The sequence below is a fragment of the Phocoena sinus genome, chromosome 12 (genome assembly GCF_008692025.1).
Source record: "Phocoena sinus isolate mPhoSin1 chromosome 12, mPhoSin1.pri, whole genome shotgun sequence".
NCBI lineage: Eukaryota > Metazoa > Chordata > Mammalia > Artiodactyla > Phocoenidae > Phocoena > Phocoena sinus.
In genome coordinates this window covers 22,172,488-22,190,302 of record NC_045774.1, presented here as the reverse complement: position 1 = coordinate 22,190,302, position 17,815 = coordinate 22,172,488, and the positions used below count along the sequence as shown (strand labels likewise).

Here is a 17,815-nt window from a genome sequence, read left to right as displayed (position 1 = left end):
TGAAAATTTTGTCTTTGTTAAAATGTATTCCCTAACTTACCTTATTGCACATAACAATTACAAACTTTTTTTACAGGGCCTTGCAATTCAAAAAATACTTTTATCATGGTATCTCCTTTGATTCTCACTCAGTTATGAAGTAGGAAGGGTATTTTTCATATGAGGAAAGAAAGGCTAAAACAGATGAAAAACAGAATATTTGTTTAGGCTGACTTAATTGTTGCTTTTCCTTAAAGCATGTATTTCTCTTAAGGATGAATTTATCACCACGATTCAGTGTTTTAACTGATGTTATTGTGGTTTGGGGGAATGTTGTGGGTATTCATGTTAAGATGAAAAAATGTAAGGACAATTTTATTGGGTTTGCATTTTGTCCTGCAGGAAATCACCTGTGTGCAAGTACCTAAAATGTGTCACTTACCAGTGGTATTATTTGTCATTTCTTTAGAGCTTTAAAAACAATTGATGAATTGGCCTTCAAGATAGACCTACATAGCACATGGCATGTGAATATCACAACTCGGAATCTGGCTCTTGGAGTATCATCTGTGTCCCCAGAGACCAATGAAATTTCAAATTTTAGCATTGGTCTTCCAAGCAATAATGAATCATATTTCCAGGTAATAAGCCAGTGGTTTCTTTAATTAATCCGACGGATTAAAATCTCTGATCATCTGCTAGTTGCTACTGCAACGACATCTTAGTTCCGGGGTGGAAGGCTAGTCCGAAGTTTGGCTAACAGCAGTAGTAACCATAAGACGTGTGGATGCGGGGAGGAGGTATACTTTCAGTTTACCCTCTGCAGGAGGTGATAGTGGAACTAAGCATTAAATTATGAGTGAGTGCCACCCTACTGAGAGTGGGGTATGTGGAGTTGTTCAATCAGAAGGCGTTTATTAAGGACACAAAGGTGGGAAGATGCATGGTATATTCTCTTTGCCAGTGGTTCTCAAACTACATTATAATCACCTGGAGGACTTACCAAAACAGATTGCTGGATCCCATCCCCAGAGATTCTAATTTAGTAGATCTGAGTGGATCTCCAAAATTTGCACTTTTAACAAGCTCCCGGATATTGCTGGTACTGCTGGTATGAGGATCGTACTTAGAGAACCAATGGTATAGAAGGCGAGGAATGGCAAGTGATAAGCAGGCTGAACACGAAATCTGGGGCCAGATTAATGGAGATCCTCCCTGACCTGTTCAAGTGATGCTTCAGCAAATAATTTTCAAGTTCCTACTGTGTGCTAGACAGTGTTAACCACGTGGGCAAATGAAACGATTGAAGCATCACCCTTGACATGGGAGAACACATAAGTGGCATTTAACGCTTCTTAACTGTGGAGATAAACCAAGATAGAATATTTTTTTAAATCTGAATATAAGGAAGAACTTATTTTTCTACTTTGGACCAAAGGCTCTTTTGGGTAATTCTATTTCACATTTGAAGAGTGAAAATGTGGTCAGCCTCCGTCTCATTTCAAGTCCATTTGCAGGAAAACATTCTTTGGCCTGATCTGTGGGTTCAGTAAAAATGGTACCCAAGAATGTTCAGAAAACTTCAGCTGCTTCCTCTATGCAAAGATACTCATTCTCAGCAAACAAATTAACTCGTCTTTTTTTTTTTTTCCTGGTAGTTATTTTTCTGGTAGTGTGTTTTGAGAAAAGCTTAATATCTATTGAGTGTAAATCTAATTCTTATACTTGAAAATGGCAACTGATTTATAGATCTCTCAGTTTGTGTTTAGTTAATGTCAGTGCATATCCCGTTTTGCCCCATTTGCAAAATGTGAATGAGATCCAGGCCTTTGTCTGTAAGGGATTCAGCCTTGAGGGCAGTGACTGCGGCGGAGGTAAAGGGGAACCCTGGTCCTGGCCAAGTGGATGCTGGCAGTTACTGTCCTGTGGAGTAAAGTTATTCCTGCAATTTAAATATGATTACTCAACTGACATACTCTGTGTGTACGACAGATGGATTTTGAGAGTGGACAAATGGATCCATTGGCTTCTGTAATTTTGCCTCCAAACTTGCTTGAGAACCTGAGTGAAGAAGATTCTGTATTAGTTAAAAGAGCACAGTTTACTTTCTTCAATAAAACTGGACTTTTCCAGGTAAGAGTTCATTACATTATTATTTTTCAATCGTAAATTGAGTGTCATTGCTCAAAAGGAAAGATAAAAGTTCAGATTTCTTGAAAATATATCAAGGGGTATAGAAAAATTAATCTACTGTATTTTCAAAACTGAAAAATTTTAACATAACTGTTTAAATATTTTATTTTAGATAATTATATGCTTATTAATAGGATGTGTTCATTTAAGGTTTTAAAATAAATCAGATTAAGACTTGCATGATACAATTAGAAATGGAATTTGTGGAGAAGTTATTATTTATTATTTCTTTTGTTAAGTATTTTATGCTCTCCAGCAATTTAGATCTTCAGAGTTAAAGAAATTGTGTGCCAGAGGAAAGATTTTTTTTTTTTTTAATTCAGCAGGAAGCACTGTTTACATAATGAGCAGCATTCTTGGCTTTAATCAGTTTTCCCATTAGTATTTCAAATGACCTTTGGCCTTCCCACATCCCCTGAGTAGGGTGGCATTGTGCTGAGCACATATTATCATTTTTATTGGCATCATTTCCAGATACTAGAAAGTCCCCTGCCAGCAAACACTGGTGACCTCTGGTTGCCTTTGAAAGTACAACCCGTTCTGATCAGTTTCACCGAGCCCTTTCAATAAAAGTTACCTATTAAACTGAAGATACCTGTGTATATCAAACAGTGTGACTTATGTAAGAGAGAACTGCAAGTTTCAAAGCCAGTAGAAATGTTTTTAGAAGACTTGTGCCATATGTCATGTTTAGAGGAATGGCAAAGGAGGCTACAGGGACGTAAAAGGAGGACCGTGGAATCATTTACAGTCATTAACTCAAAAATTTTTAAATGTTATCAGCAAATGGTTTAAGAACAAGCTATATAAAAATTTTGAGCAGATTAAGAATGTAATTACATGCAGTTGCTCTGAAGGATTTAATAGCTACAAACACGTAAAACTGCATTTGTTAAAGTTATCTGAGGCTTATAACAACGTCGCCTTTAAAAATAATGCAAGAGGACTTCCCTGGCAGTCCAGTGGTTAAGACTCTGCGCTTCCACTGCAGGGGGCAGAGGTTTCCTTGGTTGGGGAACTAAGATCCTGCATGCTGTACAATGCAGCCAAAATAATAATAATAATAATACGAAAAATGTAGTAGGTGTTAGATGATGTGAATGGGGGGGCGGGGGCCATTGAGAGGAGAGGTGGAGCCCAGCCGGAGGAGTTGGGAGAAGTCTTAGCTTTGTAAGAATCTGTCACAGTTTCATTTTGAGTCTCATCTTCTCACGCGATCATTTCTTTCTCCTTTGGCATCTCTCAATCAGCGACATTATTAGGAAACATATGTTTGGTTTTTAAAGTAAATTTATGGCAGAGTGAAAAAAATGTAAGGGTTCTATGGTACTCCCCTCACACAGGGAACAGCATAAGAGTATTTTTAAAGGAAAGGCTGGGTATCCCCAAGCCGTAGCCACTTTATTGAGAGAGACCACACAAATGTAATAAAAAGCTATATTCTGGATTCTGAGAGCTAGGTAGCATTTAAGGAATCCTGTATTATTCCAAAACAGCTGATTTATAAGCTGTGGTAGAGAAATTCAGGAGGCTCAACAGGAAACACAAAGGGAAGGAGACAGTGGTGATGGTCTTGCTGGAGAAACAGTCTACTGGTCCCAGTCATTTCGCAGCACAGATTCGCTAATTTGATTTCCTGACATCTTATCTTTGAAGTGGAAGCTACAGATGCCGGCAAGTGTGCAGCCAGAGATGGTAAAAGTTCTGGTGGGGCTTTAATCCGGTAGAATTACATCTAGGTTTACGTTAGTAAACACTCAGATTGTTGTCATGGACATGAAAGATGAATTGGTTTTTATTTTTCACACCATATTTCCTTGGTACTTCTCTAAAGGAAAACAACTTCATTTATTTTTTAGGATAGGGAAATGATCTAATGATTTCATAGCTTTTATGAGTATGTATTCTTTGTGGGTTTGCATTGTTTCAGATTTTAACTGGCTGGCATCAGCCACAACAGTGAAGAATGAAGTTTTATGAACATCGCCTTAAAGCATTGGTTCATACTGTTCCCTCAATGTATTTATTATAGTAAGGGAAATAGCAGAGCTCTTTCAGGAAAGTTAGCAATTTGATCTTATAAACAGGATGTTCTATAACTGAAGATCTTAAGTGTAAAAAGTGCTGACAGATTGCTTATTTTGGAGCACCAAAATAAAATTAAAGTGTGTACTTCTGACTAATACACAATTTTTTTTTCTTTAGAAGGGTGTAGGAACCAAGAACGGCACCTTAGTGAGTTATGTGATGGCATGCAGTATTGGAAACATTACTATCCAGGATCTGAAGGAACCTGTTCGAATTAAAATCAAACATACAAGGACTCAGGTAAGGAAAAGCTACAAATAGCCGTGGAACAGAGGCAGACTGTTTGATAGAATTGTGGGGCCTTTTTTAAAATATATGATTAGAAGTAACTAGTACTTTTTTTGCAGGGGGCAGTTTTCCACAAAGGCGAGACCAGCTAGTCAGGTAGTGCCGTAATGTCCTGGTGAACAGTGGCGGCAGGGCAGGGGTGGGATGGGGGAGTTAGTCTTGTCTAGGATTCAGTCATCTGAAAGAGAGTAAGAGTGAAGGAAAGAGTCACACCTTTAGAGAAACAACGTATAATTACCTCAGCTAACTTAGATGTAGATGCACAGTTGTGTCGTTAAAGGTTTTGGTTGTCTTTTTAAAGTCAGAGAATACTGAAACTAGGAAAGCAGAAGGGAAATGGGAGAAACAGAAGAGAGTTGACATTTTTTGGGAGTTTAGCAGTTGTCTAAAATCTTGGCAAATGTTGTGCCTTTTTTTTTTTTGCTTCATTACCCTTGCTGTCATCTGTTTATTTGATAAAATTATGTGGGGTTCTCATTGTCTTAAATGGCCCAACCACAGTTTTCCCCTGATTTATAGAGGGTCCCAGTCATGATTTGACCATTAGGCAGGCAGGAAGGGAGGCGGGAAGTGAGCTGGCTGATAAGGACTAAGGCTTGGAACTGAAGTCCTCTAAGAATTAGCCCTGCTTTGTCACGAAACCTCTGAGACTTCCCTGTTCTACCCTTTGGCCTCCTTTGTTTCAGCTCCTTCATCTATAAAAAATTTTTTATTGTGGTAAAATATACATAACATAAAATTTACTATTTTAACCATTTTTAAGTGTATAGTTCTGTGGAATTAAATACATTCACGTTGTTCTGCAACCATCACTACATCCATCTCCAGAACCTATTCATCTTCCCCAACTGAAACTATGTCCCCATGAAACAACAACTCCCATCGCCCCTCCCGCAACCCCTGGAAACTGCCATTCTACTGTCTCCATGAATTTGACTACTCTGGTATCTCATATAAGTGGAATCATACAGTATTTGTCCTTTTGTGATGGGCTTATTTCACTTGGTATTTTCAAGCTCCATCCATATTATAGCATGTGTCAGAATTTCCTTCCTTTTTAAGCCTGGGTAATATTCCACTGCACACACTCTCACACACACACACACACACTCACACTCACACACACACACATTTTGTTTATCCATTCATTCATTGATGGGTGCTTTGGCTGTTTCCACCTTTTGGCTATTGTGAATAACGCTGCTGTGAGCATGGTTGTACAAATACCTGTTTGAGTCCCTGCTTTCAGTTCTTTTGCGCATATACCTAGTCATAAAGGAGAGTTTTGAAGATGAAGTGAAATTTTAGTGTAAAGAGCCTTGCTAAATGCTGAGAATTGCACTTTATGATGAGACATAATTAGTAACCTGCAGGTAAGCGGTAACCTGATTCCTCTGGAGTTATAGTTGATTTCCACTTGAAGTCTGTGAGAGCAAGCCCCTAAACTGCCTGCCGTTCTTTGGTCATATTGCCGTGACTAATTATGACCTATTTCTTGGTGAAAACCTTAGCATTTTTACTCTTTTCCCATGTTCAAATTGTATGATTTTTCATTTATTTGAAACACAATTTCACATGTTTGTTCTTATGTTAATATAGGCTGTGCCTCATCCCATCTGTGCCTTCTGGGATCTGAACAAAAACGGTACGTTTTAAAATATTGGCTGTCTTAATAACAACTGAATTTTCAACATTGTTAGACACTCCCTTTTTTTTAAATTCCATCCTAAATCAGAGTGAATCACAATGTAAGTGTGAGGGCAACCGAGCTGCAAAATTTAGTTTAGGTAGCTTGGGAAGCGGATTCTAATTTCTGTAACTTTTTCTTCATTGCAAGAAGAAATAGGCAGACTTGACTTTTTTTTAAACAAACCACCTCTGGTTGCAGTTATTTATAAACTATAGCTTACATTTTTGTTGCTACTTTTAGATGGATGTCAACGCACATTTGACCACATTCTTCTAGGACACTTCTGAGGAGAGTATTTAATGTGCGCAAGGCCTGCAATTGAAAATCCAGCTTCCAGACCACAGATTATGGGTGGAAAGCATATTAGAGAATTGTAACTATAGGACTGGTTATAATGGATACATGTTACTTGAAAGAATTGAACTGCCTCCAGAATGACATTTGACAGTCAAGAGAGAAAGGCAGAATTAAGGGTAATCACTAGGTGTGAAGTGTGGAGATGTCTGTGAAGGGAAGGGAAGTGGCAAAACCGCCCACCCTATAAGGGTCACCTTCCCTTGGGGTTCCCCAGTGGAATTATGGTGGCCCAATCAAACAAGCGCCAGTGTCCCAAACCTCTTTTTTTGATACTCCAGTTTTAGCTGGGAAGTTTTTCTTGTTGTTTGGTTTCTAGTTACAGTTTTGAGAAGATCCTGATTTACTAGCTACATAGTTAAAAATGATATCACCTTGTAGTCTTAAAATACCCTTCAAATATGTGAGTTGTTCATATTCCATAGCATACCGTAAAAGTCAGATAAGATGTGTTAAAGGCATTTATAGTAAGTTGTCTCTGTGAATGACTGCTTTGTACATAATAGCATGCTCCAAGGAAGCTGACCTCCTTTGTTCTCATGTCTTCACAGAGATATAGATTGACCAAGGGGGTAAAAAATTGTGCTGATCTCTAGAGACTTTGTTACTATATAACATATTTGAAAAGGGATATTCTTTTTACGGAAGTTGACTTTAAAATATATTAAATAAATAAATTATATATCAATTCATATATTAATATGTTTATGTTAAATATATATTTATATTACATATAATCTATTATATAAATATTCTTAAATAAGTAAAATACATGTTGAAATATTAACATGTATTAAAATGTAAAAACTGAATTTTTCGCAGACCCCTGAAGCACTTCAGTAGAACACAGTTGAAAACCACCACCTAACCTCTGACTGCCCACCTAGCACTAACATTCTATGATCCCAGGAATCGAAATTCTTCTGTGTATTAGCAGCTTTCAAGATAGTATCCATTTTACAGATAAACTGCAAAGCAGAAGAGTCTGAGGCATATTTCCCCAAGGGAAAAAGCTCATCCATTACAGAGAAGGAACTGATCTGCTGTTATTTTCACACTGTTTGTTGACTTCCTCCTACAGAAGGTTCTGGATTTTGGAACACTTCAGGATGTGTCGCACACAACGATTCAGACGCCAGTGAGACGATCTGCCTGTGTAACCACCTGACCCACTTTGGGATTCTGATGGTAGGGGAGGAACATCTAAACACATTTTGAAATGACATAATTTTGGAAGGCATATTTCTTTTTGTGAGTCCACCTTTTTAGATTATGTGTTTGGGGAAATTTTTTTCCTGATAATTTTCAAGTGTATCCTGAATCTTGATTCTTAATGAAGAATCTGTTGAGAGAGGTCCTATATTTAAAAAGTGCAAGATAAGTATAGAGAAGAATCTTACTGTTTTTTTTCCTTTGGCTTTAACGGTAATGATAAATAATCCCAGAAACAAGAAAATCACCATGAAACCCTTGAATTAAGAGAGAAACAGAGTTAGGGAGATGGAGAGAGAGGGAGGGAGGGAGAGACAGAAAAGTTAAAGAGGAAGAAAATGTCGGGTTTTACCAACATGGAAGGGTGCTATGAAAAATTTCATCAAAAATTGTCTTTCTTATGTTATCACTTTTACGTTTGAACGTTACTTTGTACCAGGTACTGTGCTTGGTGATCCAATTGTTACCCCCAAATGACTGCAATCCCTCTCTAGAGATCACAGCCTGTTAGGCTAGACTAGTGACTAGGATAGCACAGAGGCTTCAAGCCTGCAATGGAGATGATGGGTGTTATGTTTCACTCACCACTAGGCCTTCATATCATTCTTTCCTTTCTTTCTTCCTGCCTTCTTTCCCTTGGCCCTAGTTTTATCTCATTAGCCAGCCTGTTCTCCAGTTTTAAGCAGAAATTAGATTGCGTTGATTTGTTTTTTCAGCCCACCAAATTTTCAAGAGCCACCTTACAACCAGCAACTTGTGCGACTGCATCCACAGACTTACACCTTTACCTTATAACCTGATATGCTTGTGTGTCTGCAGACACTTTCCTGGTGCGAAGTACACCCTCCAGATCATAACAGAGCCATTGTTTCCGTATAGTTTCCATAAGCGGGATCAAACCAAATTTATTTTTTAGTTGGAGATGGGAGTAATGTGTACCGAGGCAATAAAGCTTTTTGAATTCGAATCACAGACATCAAGATTTGTTTATCCCGTCCCTTAAATCTTACAGCTACTTCCTGTGGGACTGGAAGGAAGTAGCGAGGAACTGTGGGATGCAGTGATTGGCTCATGGATCTACCTGGCCTATGTAAATGGCCATTGTCATATAGCAACCGTGCACGTTGTAATTTTCCTGACAATCCAGTACTTAAAGCTCTGAGGGATAAGACCAAGTCATTTAAAAAGAGGACAGTCATACAAATACTGCGTGATTCCTCTTATTTGAGGCATTTAAAATAGTCAAAGGTATAGAAGTAGACAATAGAACGATGGTTACCAGGGGATGGGGGGAGGGATATATGGGGAGTTGTTTAATGAGTATATAAACTTACAGTTATACAAGGGGAGTAAGTTCCAGAGATCTGCTATATAAAATAGTTAATAATATGGTATTGTAGACTTAAAAATTTGTTAGGAGGGTAGATTTCACGTTAAATGTTCTTACCTCAGAAACTAAAGCAAATGAAAAAGGAACGCAAGAAACTTGTGGAGGCGATGGATATAGTTATTACCTGGACTGTGATGATGTTAACACAAGTGTATACATAAGTTCAAACTCACCAAATTGTATACATTAATTATGTGCAATTGTTTCTTTACCAATTATATATCAATAAAGCTGGGGGAAAAAAACAGTAAAAAAAAAAAAAAAAAAAGAGGACAATCATAAAAAACAGCTTAACTTTCCCAAAATATAAATGTTTTCATTTACTGCCAGACCATGAAAATGAACAATTAAACTATAGCATGTTTTCCCTAAGTAATTAAAAATAAAACCCTCAGTTTTCTTCCATATTCTCTTTTTTCTGAAAAGTGACAGCATCATTCTTTCATAAAACGCTTGTTTTGCATCATTGATCTTTCAGGTATGTAAGCTTTAGCTTAATTCATTGAATTATTTCAACTGCATGTGTGTTTGAGCATGATTGTGTGTATTGTAAGTCTAATATTAGATAAATAGATAACAGTAACACAGTCACTATTCAGAGATGACCTATAAGTAACCAAGGCTTGGCTTCCTGTTACTTTGAATGGTTAGTTTTTCCAAATATTGTTTAACTGTTGTTATGAATTTGTAATTATATATTACTCTTTCTGTTGTCATTTGATTAAATAATTAGTTTTACATGTATATGGATATGTGCATTTTTCAGTGCTATTTTTCCATTTTCCACTGTGGCTGCTTTTATAAGATTCTAAATTTCTGGAAGAAAAACTTCCCAGAATTTATCTTTTCTGGTGATGTGCCCATATCCTTCCAGCTTTTCCAGACCACCACAACCTTGTTAAGAGTCTTTCTTGATGTATAAACTCTGTATTCACTTGTGTAAGATATTCCCAGAGTCTACCTTGCTCCATGACACATTCACCATATGAGAAATTTAAAAACATACCCCAGATTTATAATTATATCTTCTAATCTACAAATGTATGAAAAATTTCATATCCTCTGCTACATTTATTTGTAGTAAAGCTGATTTTCATATTTTTAACATTAGTACATTCTCATGTTGGCTAAATCAGAGGAATCAATATTTTCATATTCTTCATTCTCTAAAAGTATAAAACAGCATGAGAACTGTGTGTAAATGTATAACCGTGAACAGCATTTTTTTTTCAATTTACATTTTAAATTGTGGCTTTAATTGTGGCTTGCGAGTATACTGCCTCATCTAAACGGGAACCGTAGGTTTTTCAAGAGGTAATGACAAGTCCTTTGGAGGTTCCCAAGATTTCTCTGACCTCGTCAAATCCTGGAGTAACCGAAATGTTGGTCGGGGTAAAAGCTACCAGTGAGTCAAGTGGCACTGACTCAAACCCCATCCCGTGTGCTGTGGGAGTCCCACTTCCTCCCAGTGTTTTCAGGGATTCCTGGGAGAGGAGGATAGGGACGGTCCTCTCTGACCTGAGTCTCTGCGCCCACTGAATTCCATCACTTTGTGCATTTCTTGGTGTTACAGGGAACCTGTTACCAGCTCCTCCCTGCCTCAGTCAAACCTGGAACTGAGCCCCGTCTCATGAGTTCACACACGTACACTCATACAGATACCACTTCCTGGAGGTCTTTGTTTCAGTAGCAGATTTTATTGACATTTTGGTGAAAAGTAAAGAAAGTTAACATTATAGAATGAAAACTTAAAACACAAAATTTTTTTCATAGTTTAAGACCTAAAAGTTTAAACCAGATATTCCTTTTGGAATATGTCCCTTCTCCAAGAAGGCTCCGTTCTCAAACATCTGCATAATGGAGATGCCTTTCTCCTCCAACCAAGGCTTGAGCGGCTGTTCTTCATTCAAGATTTATCCCTAACCCAATTCTACATTTAAGGAAGAAAAGAAAGATTTTCCTACCAGGCCTGGACTTTGCAAGTCTGCCTCCCTCTGCACAGTGAAATTAAAATTAAGGCTTCGTATTCACATGCTAGAAAATGTTGACTTTTTCCGCTCACAACAACCCCTAACACTTTTAAGTGGCACCCTTTCAGGTCTATAGGTATCAAAAAACTATGACCCCCAAACTCTTGGTGGCTTCTCATTTATGAAAAAAAAAACCAAAAAAAAAAAAAAAAGAGACCACCCCACCTGATACATACCTAGCTCTGAAATGACCACAGTAAGGGCCTCAGCACTATTCTCTGACTGGGCAGCTACACACCAGCACCAGCCTCTGGCTGTCTCGGCTGAGCCCCTCCCTACCAATCAAAGAACCCAGGGCCCACCTAAAGACTTGGTCACAGGGCCATGGTGGCCTCCATTTTCACGTGTGTCCCTAGCCTTGCAAACGATAGGAAGGGTCTGCTCATTTATTAGGCATGACAATGACCTCTTCTCCAGTTTGTTAGGGCCCCAGTGGTTTTGCTCTTCTAGTTATACTGATGTGCAAAGAGCTTGGGTAACAGGGTAATGATAAAAAAAAATGTGAAACTCTCTCAAATAATGCTGCATTTTTGTTTCATGGAGTGATCCACAGGGGTGCAACAAACGGAAATTCCAGTACAGGCATATCTCAAAGATTTTTTTGTGGGTTCAGTTCCAGACCACTGCAATAAAGCAAATATTGAGAGGAAATGAGTCACACGAATTTTGGGGTTTCCCAGTGCCTATAAAAGTTATGTTTATACTATACTATAGTCTGTTAATGTACAATAGCATTATCTCTAAAAAAGCAACGTAGATACCTTAATTAAAAAATTTTTATTGCTCTAAAAAATGCTAACCATCGTCTGAGCTTCAGTGACTCATAGCAGTAACATCAAAGGTCACTGATCACGGGTCACCATAACAAATATAATAATAATAAAAAGTTTGAAATATTGTGAAAATTACCAGAGTATGACACAGAGACCCAAAGTGAGCAGACGCTGTTAGAAAAATGGCTTGACTCAGAGTTGCCACAAACCTTCAGTTTGTAAGAAATGCAGTATCTGCGAAGTACAGTGAAGGGTGCACAATAAAACGGGGTACGCACGTCCTGATTTACACTGTTGTTTTTAGCCCCTAAGATTGAGCTGAGATTCTAAGTGCCATCAGTGACCTTTCTAATAAAACAAAACACCGTTTTCATGAAAAGAGAGATTCTTACAACTGCTTCTCATGTTTTTGGTAGGACTTTCAAAGAACTGCCCCACAGTTGGATTCAAAAAACACTGAAGTTCTCACCTTCATGACCAATATTGGGTGTGGAATATCTGCTATTTTTTCAGCAGCTACCCTCCTGACATATGTTGCTTTTGAGTAAGTATTTTTTTTTTCTATCTGCCAAATCCAGAGCTAACTGTCCCAGAATGTGAATAAGAGAATTGCCTCAGCTTTTAAAAACACATATACACTTTTTGAATCACGTACAGTGGTTCAGTTTTAATGTTCAGATTTCTTATAAGATATATCACGAATTTCCCACCTTTAGAATCTTAATTTATAGTTACTATATTTCTATTTAAAATGTATTTAAGTCTGTTAGAGATGATTAGCATTTAAGTAAATAACAATTGTGTGAAATGCTTTTTACATGGTAAAAGATGAAAACATTTGCTTCACAAATCTTACAAAATTTGTTTTGAAACAGGACATTTTTTTTAAAAAAGGATCCTGACCTTATTAAAAATCAAGAAACTTCAACAAATTTTAGGGAAATTGCTTTTCAACAAAGATATCATTTTTTTGTAAATCTAAAATTTTTCCTGGATTAAAAAAATCAATCTGGGCTTGCCTGGTGGCACAGTGGTTGAGAGTTCGCCTGCCAATGCAGGGGACATGGGTTCGTGCCCCGGTCCAGGAAGATCCCACATGCAGCGGAGCGGCTGGGCCCGTGAGCCATGGGCACTGAGCCTGCGCGTCCGGAGCCTGTTCTCTGCAACGGGAGAGGCCACAACACTGAGAGGCCCGCGTACCTCAAAAACAAAACAAAACAAAACAAAACAAATCAACATGTTGTAACCAAGTAGAAATTTTGGAAACAGTTTTGAAATAAAATTAGTGTTTAAAAAAGTCTTTATAATTTGCTAAATACTCCTATATCTTTAGCCCTCCTCCTCGTGGAACCATGTCATAAAGATGGTACTACCTAGGCTATTGCAGAGCTGTATAAGATACGAATTTACTGCCTGTGCTTAAAAGATTTATTTACAATATTATTCTCATATATCTTTCTTTTGTCCTTTATAAGAAAATTACGAAGGGATTATCCCTCCAAAATCTTGATGAACCTGAGTACAGCCCTGCTGTTCCTGAATCTCCTCTTCCTCCTGGATGGCTGGATCACCTCGTTTCATGTGGATGGACTTTGCACGGCCATTGCAGCCCTGCTGCATTTCTTCCTTCTAGCTACCTTTACGTGGATGGGGCTAGAAGCAATTCATATGTACATTGCTCTGGTTAAAGTATTTAACACTTACATTCGCCGATACATACTGAAATTCTGCATCATTGGCTGGGGTAAGCCTCCTAAATTTTGTTTTCTTTTTTTCCATCATGGAAATCACTAGGTTCTCATAGGAAAATCCTATTTTGAAAGAATAGCACTGCTAAAAGAAACTTCAAAATTGTGAATGATGTGGATGTGATATACATAACCTAAGGAAGGGGCTTCCTCAGAACGGTGTTTTTAAAAACTGTTCAACATTCCTCACTAAAGTCAGGAGGAAAGGGAAAAAAACCCTTGCTCTCCTGAGTCACCACCACCTTATTTCCTGTGTCCAGAGCCAGCCCACGCAAGTCTGAAGAGGCAGCTGGCAGACAGTGGTGCATTTCTATTATATTTCAAAATAGAAAGGCCAGCTCAGACTCCTAACTCTACTCGCCCTAAACACATGCCCATGTCTTGGAAACCTGAGCAAGAAGGTTATTTTTGTGTGTGGAACCAGAATACTGACAGAATTCTTGCTTTGAGCTTCTTACCGTGATTCCTCAGCCACACATGGACAGCTGTGTTAGCCTGTTTGCAGTCTTCTAATTGGGCTCCTTTATCTGGGTTTTGTATTGGGCCAGGCATTTTCGAGCTTTCTAACAAATCTCTTTCTCAGATAGCCATGTAGAAATGAGATGTTTCCAAGGTGTTTAGTACCACCTTAGGAGGCAATGAAAGCACCTTTCAGGGAATTCAGGTGGTGTAGTGTTTCCCCACTGAAATATACATGGAAATACTACATTGGTCCTCTGGAGAGAAAAGACTATAAAGACTTTATGTCCCCATTGTTTTCCCCCCAACTTTTTCTAAAGACTTTTCTTTCTATAGAAAGGGGCAAAATGAAGCTGTAGTTACCTTCTTACCTGAACTCAGGCAGTCTGACAGGTGTCATTAATGAAACTACATTTTCTGGTGCAGCATGCAGTATAAATCAGGTCCTGGTACTCTAGTGGGTACCAGGAAGCAAACAGAATATTTAAATATCTGTCATTTAAGAGTAGGTTTAGATTGTTTCTAATTAAAGTTGGATGTTTCACACCACAAAAGTGATTTTATTGTTGTTTGTAACCAAGTTGCCTGTTCTAAGAAATTTGATTCTATGATATGGAGTGTTTTCTTTCTTTTTTTCCCCCCTCGCCATTATCAGTCTTATAAAGCAGTCTACAGATGCTTCAGAAAAGTTGTTTCTATCATGGTCTTGTTATAACAGGTCTGCCTGCCTTAGTTGTGTCCATTGTTCTAGCAAGCAGAAACCAAAATGAAGTTTACGGAAAAGAGAATTATGGAAAAGAACAAGGTGATGAATTGTAAGTAATAAAAGCTTGTTGGGAATTTATTTGTGATGAGTATATATCCTCTGTTTGCTGAAGTTTAGTGTGAGTTTCCGTCCCAATCATGAGTGAGCTTCTATTTTGGAAGGTTAAAATGTACTTGCATGTCTTTGCCAAGGTCTCTGCTACACCACAGATGAATTCAGTTGAATGCTCTGAACTGTGTGAGCTGCTTTTCCATATTAATGTTGTGCTTTCTCATCTGGGGGAATTCAGAAGAAGTGTAAGATACTATCTTCTAGACACAGAAGACCTATTCTATCTGAGGAGATTCTGTGATACTCCCACCTCCTTAAACCACACACATCTTCGAGAGAGTTAAGTAGCAGCATCGGACAGTGAAGGATTCAGTGCCAATATGAGTGTTGTGTGGAAGTGGAGAGAGTGGATCTTGAATAATTTGGAAAATTCCCTTCAGGCTGTGAGATCACCGAAGCTAAGGTTTTTAAACTCTTCAGTTTTGGCCATTAGTTCTCTTGTATTTTATGTAGTACATGGTACTCAATATTATTATTTGTTGATTGAATGAATAAAGAGCTTACTCCAGACTGTGATGCCCCATTTCTGTGCACATTTCATGGATGGATAAAAATTTTATATCCAGTCAGTATCCAATCCTGTTCCATTCCTCCTGGCCTTCCCACTTATATTTCCAAAGTAGCAGTCCAAAGCCCCCACGAGAACTAGTGGGAAATAAAGGATCTAGGTCAGGAATTTCAGATTCTAGGGTAACTTCCATATGGAAAGAAAGATTAGCTCCAGGGACAAGCAGTGTCATTTGGGGGACCTTTAAAATAAGATATATTAAAAGTAGAAGTCAATACATATGTTCTAAATAAGGGAATTTAAAAAGTATGTGAGTCAACTCTTATAGAACTTTAAAGTACGACTTATTAAATTGTTGTGCCATCAACAACTTTCATTAATTGAGCATTTACTATATGCCAGGAATCAGGTTATAGGACTCAAAGATGTTCAAGACAGCTTTTGCCTTTGTGAAGGTTGTGTTGCATGGTGAAAGACACAACCAAAATGATGACTACTTACATTCGAATTTTAAGATTAATTTAATTGTCTTAAATAATTCTTCTAATATTTTTTGGTACCTAAGAACTTCCATAGTATTAGTTAGGCACTGGGGCATCTACAAATTGCAGTATTTTAATTTTACTCTTAGTCCCCTTTAAAATTACTTTCATCTATTTTCCAATCTATATCATTCTGAATATCAAGTGTATCCTTCCTGATCTCATAAGGATGTTATGATTGATGTAAGCCTTTTAATTGTGTATGAGAAGTGTCAGCACAAGAATATCAGAGTTCTACAATAAGGTCTTGCCTCAACTAAACCAATTATATTAATAGGAATTATTTTGTCCACAGTAATGGAATCCACAATTATGTGTGTCTTAAATAAGTAGGATTTACTCTTCTCACATGATAAGACATGATAAGATTTGGAAGAAGGCAACAACTGGCATTAATTTTGTGGCTGAAAATGTTAGGGCCAGCAATTCTACAGCTCTCTTGGCCTTTCTTTCCTCGATATAAGATGATGACTACAGCTGCAGAGCTTGCATTCATGTTTGAAGCAGAAAGAAGGAATAAGGGCTTTGCCAGCTGAGTCTGTCAAGAATAGGTGTCAAAAATCCCTTAGCAAACTCTGCTTCCATTATCATTTTGTAGAACCATGTCCACATGGCCCTCTTTTAAATACAACGGAGACTGAGAAAGTTTCCCACCCTCAGGAGTGCAGGCGCATAAGAGAAATGGGGTAGACATGGTTTGGGGTGAGCCAAACAGAGTGTCTTCGTGCCAAGTCAGAGTTCAGGAGACCACCTTGTTTTCTTAACTGTTGACTTAAATAACTAGGTATTAAGAGGATGACTATCCAAAACAAAGCAAAAAACAAAACCAAAAATCTATGTAAACATTGAGGAAGAAACTGAGGCCCAAGAAAATGAAGTGACTTTCTAAAGGCATTTGAGGAAGGCCCAGCTATGAAATCTGCAGAAGCCCAAACTTAGCCAGGAGGAGTCTTAGGTAAACAGGGCGTGATGATAAATCTCGTTCTTTCTTGTCTCTTCTCCTTTAAGCTGTTGGATTAAAGATCCTGTCATATTTTATGTGACCTGTGCCGGGTATTTTGGACTCATGTTTTTCCTGAATGTCGCCATGTTCATTGTGGTGATGGTGCAGATCTGCGGGAGGAATGGCAAAAGGAGCAGCCGGACGCTACGCGAGGAGGTTCTAAGGAACCTGCGCAGTGTGGTCAGCCTGACGTTTCTACTGGGCATGACGTGGGGGTTTGCTTTCTTTGCCTGGGGACCTTTGAATGTCCCTTTCATGTACCTTTTCTCCATCTTCAATTCTTTACAAGGTAAGATAAATGGTAACCGCACCATTTTCCCTTTCTAATTTTACCATATTTGCAAAGAGCTTCACTGTTGGACAGATGCCATGCTAAGTTTCTAAGTCACTATCCCAAGTGCTGAGCACAGGGTGGGTACTCGTGAAAAAGGCCTTGGAAGGAAAGAAGAGGTAGAACGTCAGTTTGTTTATTTGTTTTCAGTGATATATATACCAAGCACCTAGAACTACGCCTGGAATATAGTAGGTGCTCAATAAAAATATGTTGTTGCATGAGTGGATATAGGCAAGGAGGTGCCCAATAGGAAGTGTAAAGAGAGGCACAGATGAAGTTTGCTTTCTTTACAGTTTTGCTGAGTGTTGGTGTTCTCCATGGAACCATGTGGGTGTAGTGCTCTTGGC

General features: G+C 38.2%; 1 protein-coding gene across 10 annotated transcripts in view; it reads left to right on the top strand.

Annotated features, from left to right (window-relative positions):
- Positions 1-17,815, top strand: part of ADGRG6 (adhesion G protein-coupled receptor G6) — a 138,433-nt gene that overhangs the window by 99,263 nt on the left and 21,355 nt on the right. For 6 of the 10 annotated variants that reach the window (XR_004352535.1, XM_032651249.1, XM_032651256.1 and 3 more), the window contains 9 exons: positions 449-620; positions 1,972-2,112; positions 4,378-4,500; positions 6,148-6,193; positions 7,674-7,780; positions 12,414-12,541; positions 13,473-13,741; positions 14,923-15,019; positions 17,140-17,423. Coding sequence is in view for 9 of the 10 variants with exons in the window: in XM_032651249.1 (XP_032507140.1) it covers positions 449-620; positions 1,972-2,112; positions 4,378-4,500; positions 6,148-6,193; positions 7,674-7,780; positions 12,414-12,541; positions 13,473-13,741; positions 14,923-15,019; positions 17,140-17,423 (1,367 nt within the window). In the remaining variant the exon portion in view is untranslated. The remainder of the gene's footprint in view (positions 1-448; positions 621-1,971; positions 2,113-4,377; positions 4,501-6,147; positions 6,194-7,673; positions 7,781-12,413; positions 12,542-13,472; positions 13,742-14,922; positions 15,020-17,139; positions 17,424-17,815) is intronic. The other 4 variants (XM_032651258.1, XM_032651257.1, XM_032651251.1 and 1 more) reach the window with 1 other exon arrangement.